Raw genomic sequence first — 4,869 nt, forward strand, 5'->3', positions numbered from 1 at the left:
GTAATGACACTAAATGAAGAGTACTCAAGAGTCCATATTCATAAATACAGTAGTCCCCCTCTTATAAGGCCACCCATAATGCAGCAGGGAAGTGGCCTTATAATGCGGGTGGCCTTTCTAGAGGGGGATGACAAATGCGAATATGAAGAAAGTCACAAGTACATTTAATTTTAAATATTTAATATTTTCATTAAAAAATCACATGCATGATGTGTAATAAATGTAAAACAAACTGTGTCATCATTTTCAAAAGAATACTATGAATAACCATTGATATAGTTTTAAAACTGTCTTTATAATTATGTTACAGATCACGTCATCTGTCACTTTGTTGGTAACAGTCTAAAAAACAAACCAGTCTCATCACATTAAAAATATCCTTACTGTCATATCCCCTGCATATATTGTTTAGTCTTTTGTTCCAATCTTCGACAACTTCATTATTAACATCAGCTGATTCTCCACTAAGGACAGAACACTTAATATTGTGTCGCACTTGAAATCTGTGCAACCATCCGTTACTTGCGGTAAAGTCATCATATCCCAAATCAACTAACAAAATTGTTGCTTTTTCTTGTCATTGAAATCAGGATACAAACGTCTCATGGCTCAAACAATCTTCCTTTCTCCGTCCATTTCACCTTCCCACTTCTGCAGAATTGTTTCATTATCTTTCACGATATTGTTTATCTGAGTCTTCCTGACATTAGTTTTCTGCAAGGATCCTCGACGACCCCCCACCACCACCACCACGGTCAATTGAATTACTTTTCACTTTCTCTTCTAAACTGAGAATTTTTATTTTCCTCGATGACATGTTGATCTTTTTGCAGTAAGTTATTCATGTTGCCAACTACAATACTGATAAGGGGGCCCCGAGTGGCCGAGTGGTCTAAAGCGCTCACTGTTACGGATCACTGCCATCTCACCTCTGTCTGCGTGGGTTCAAGTCTCGGATTCGGCCAATGTGGATATGTGAGAAAGCTTGCCAGTAGCTTCTCGAGGGTCGGTGGTTCTTTCCGGGGATTTCCCGGTTTCTTCCTCCACCATTAATACTGGCCGCCATGTATAGCCTATCGCGTGCTGAAAAATGGCGTTAAACCCTACAACAACAACAATACTGATAAAACAATTTTGTATGCATCTAAACAAATTGCCATGTGTTTTTAAAGGAAGTGATCTTGTTACATGATTCGTTAGTCGCAGTCTGGTACCCTATTGTTTTTATAGATTTCTTTACACTAAGTGAGAGAAGCCAAAACGGCTTCGATATGTACCATTAACGCAGATTTGACCTCGTGGCCATTAGGATTTGTAATTTTGACAATTATTGTCAGTAGTAATAGCCACTGATTATCAAAGTGAACAAGTTCAACATCTTACTAAGGGAAGCCATAAAGGCTATCAAACCATTTTCCTGCTGACTTGAGTATTGTACATCGATACTGCCACTTCTCAGCTGTTACTACTGTTCAATAATTGTAATTTTAACAACTATCAGTGACTAAACCAGACATCTTATGATAGCACAGCAGTAAGGATAATTGGATTACATGTACGTACCCTTTTGTATGGATTAAAATTTGAGTCTTTCTCGGTTCTTATGGAATAAATTTGGCTTCTCGTGAGGCGTAAATGATATATTAACCTTAGTGGTAAATGTACTTTACTCAACACTTCTTTCAGTAACGAAAACCTGACATCGGGGAAACAGAAATCGGATTACTTAACACACGTTATGAATAAAATACTGGTTCTGGATACATATTCAAATAAAATGCGACCGTTTGTGAGGGGTAAATTTTGTATTATTGCACTAATATGCTGGTCGCGTTAGCCGGGTGGCCTTTCGCGAGGGGTACTTTTGAACACAAACTTGTCGGTGCCAACGGATTCTGGCCATAAGGAGCGGGTGGCCGCTGGTCAGGGGGGCCGTTCAAGAGGGGGACTACTGTATATTCCTCAATAATAATTTTTTTTATATCTAATACTCAGAATGTACATACAATAAAGCATGCAGCATTTGCTGTTATGATTGACAATTCAGCTTCAAAGAATAAAAAGAGAGCAAAACATTTAAACAATTTCACACATAGTTATGACAACATGTACTCATCCTGTGCATGAAGTTTTTGTCAGGCACTGGGTATATTGTTGTTGTGGGCCATTTTTCAGCACAAGATAGGTTATGTATGGTGGCCAGTTATATATGGTGGAGGAAGAACCCAGGAAACCCTGGGAAGAACCACTGACTGATGGGAAGCTACTGGCAAGCTTTCTAATGTACCCACATTGGCCTCACCTTAGACTTGAACCCATGCAAATAGACATATGTCAGTGATATGCAAAGATGAGTGCCTTTGACCACTCAGCCACCTGGGGCTGCACATTGGTTATATATGAAATATATATGCACCAATGATTAAAATCAAAGGACACTATTACCCCATCCTCAGAATAAATTTATTTAGAGACAAAAAGCTAGATGATTCATTTTCTGATGCCATAAAGCCATGAACTTGAACAAAGAGTTCACTAGCTGTACTACAGTGAACATATGACAGCTTGATGTGTGCTTTTCTAATAAATTAACATCATCAAAGCAACATCAAGCAGCATCAACCTTTTACAATAACAATTGAATCTGGAAAACATTAAAGACAAAGACGTCATTCACCCCAGATATCATGACTCTTGAAAACGATAATCACCTTTTAAAAGCAAAGACAAAGATCCAATTTTTCCCCACAGCCCATTCATTCATCATAAAATTTTTAAAATGTTACACCTGGCATACAAATGTTTTTAATCAAAATGAACAAATTTCAGCTTTAGATTGGTCAAAATATTATAGAACAAGATTTGAATTATATTGTTTTCTATGTTAATTTCAATAAACTTCAACTCAGCAAAACCAAAACCCTTCTACTATGTTTAATGGCATGTCAGCACAATACTAGCTATTTGGGATATTGGTCTTGCAAGGAATTACCAATTTTAATACTTTTTAATGCTATTGTAATTTTTGCAATTTTCTGTTTAATGTATGTACTCGTTGACAAGTTAAGTCCAACTGCACACAACATAGACCATGATCTGCCAACACAAAATATGCTGGCTAAACATGGTAAACTAACAAATGACAGATCTGGGTCTGTACACTGTGCAGTTGAACTGACTGGACTTGTATGGTACCCTCTTTACAGGTACGACGTCCACAAGAAGCTCATTAACTTCATGGCCCAGTATGAAAATTCAACGTGGCCGGATGAATCAAGGTAAACTAATCATCTGTGAATTCCATCAGATCTATCAGGTCCCATTTTCTTGTCTTTTCTCATTGAGTAAATTATTTATTATTGTCAGGTTGGTCCACCATATGCAATAGCCGTAATTCTTTTATAATTTGATCAAGGCAGTACTTTTACTTATAAAGGCCACAAGGAGGATACATTTTAATGATAACAGTTTACTAAGGTGTTTTATGGCACAGCGACTCAACGTAGGTTATGTAGCGAAGAGGCAGTTGTAGTAAATTGCTTTGCCTAAGGACAAACCACGGTAGCTTGCATGCAGACAACTGAGCTGCCCTAGTTATTTGCAACTTACAACATGCAGGAAAACACATCCAGCCTGTTCTGTGAAATATCTATACAAAATATACATCAAGCCTATCCTATAAAACATGACAAAATACATTAGGTTTCTTTCCAAGTAAATGCATGCCTACTTTGACTCGTACACGTCTGTTAGAATACAGGCAAACATGAATGCACAAATGTTTCTGCTAATGATATACATGGTCAAGCAGCATCGCCTTAACTGGAATCATTCACTTCTAACATGCATTTTTCTTACCTGATATTGCAGGGATGACTTGTTCAAGTCTTTATTTGGGAAGCGGTTCCAAAGCACTGTGACCGAGAAGGAATGAAGAAGTTCAGAAACCAAGGAATTTTGTGGGTTTTACTCTCCAGATTTGTGTTTGTCTACATATAGAGTACATTACATTTTGTGTATTTACTTCAATAAAATATAGATAAATGATGTTAAGAGTTGATTAAGTGCCTTTGCTAATGATTATCCTCTATTAGAAATTCATTAAAACCACATGCTCTTTGGGGGCCAAGTGGTCAAAAGCACTCACCATTGCGGATCACTGCCATCTCACCTGTGTGGGTTCAAGTCTCGGATTGGGCCAATGTGGGTATGTGAGAAAGCTTGCCAGTAGCTTCTCGTGGGTTGGTGTTTCTTTCCAGGGTTTTCCCGGGACCTTCCTCCACCATTTCTGCTGGCCGTCATGTCTTGTGCTGAAAAAGGGCATTAAACCCTACAACAACATGTTCCTTGCCCACCCTCCCCCATGTAGTAAAACTGAGGAAACTTGAATTTAGTCAAATCGATTGTATGAATCAGCTTTCCCTCTCCCATGGATACATAATTTACCCTGCATAAATTCCACACCACCAATGACTTAGACAAGTCTTCCAAAAGATCCAAGTAACTTGCATTTTACTTTGATGGGGCAAATATCAAAGTCGGACAAGGGCCTTACCTTAATCAAGACATTTTTGGGTAGGAAAAGAAAGGAGATCTAGTTGTTTAGGTCTTTTTTATGGGTTAAAACCCATGCCAAGTTTGGTTTTAATCCACTGTGCCCTTCAACAGCTAAAAAATGGAAATGACAATATTTGATGGACCGAGTATTTTTAAGCATCTATCTCTCACACAATGAGATAGTATTTTCAAGCATATCTGATTGTGTGAGAGATAAAGGGAGAGTTACTAGTATTCATTCTCAGCATAATCTCAGTGTCCAGGTACCGAGATGACTGCAAAAGAGTCAAATAAATAAAGAACAATGTTGAG

The 4,869-nt window shown here is 38.0% G+C and overlaps 1 protein-coding gene across 1 annotated transcript in view; it reads left to right on the plus strand.

Annotated features, from left to right (window-relative positions):
- LOC149785273 (protein AATF-like) overlaps positions 1 to 4,047 on the plus strand; it is a 46,635-nt gene extending 42,588 nt beyond the window's left edge. The window contains exons 13-14 of the mRNA XM_089979141.1: positions 3,207 to 3,278; positions 3,871 to 4,047. Of these exons, the coding sequence (XP_089835267.1) occupies positions 3,207 to 3,278; positions 3,871 to 3,934 (136 nt within the window). The 3' untranslated portion in view covers positions 3,935 to 4,047. The remainder of the gene's footprint in view (positions 1 to 3,206; positions 3,279 to 3,870) is intronic.
- Positions 4,048 to 4,869: the final 822 nt, after the last annotated feature.

This window comes from Sinohyriopsis cumingii, chromosome 13, assembly GCF_028554795.1.
Source record: "Sinohyriopsis cumingii isolate HCF-2022 chromosome 13, ASM2855479v2, whole genome shotgun sequence".
NCBI classification, from domain to species: Eukaryota; Metazoa; Mollusca; class Bivalvia; order Unionida; family Unionidae; genus Sinohyriopsis; species Sinohyriopsis cumingii.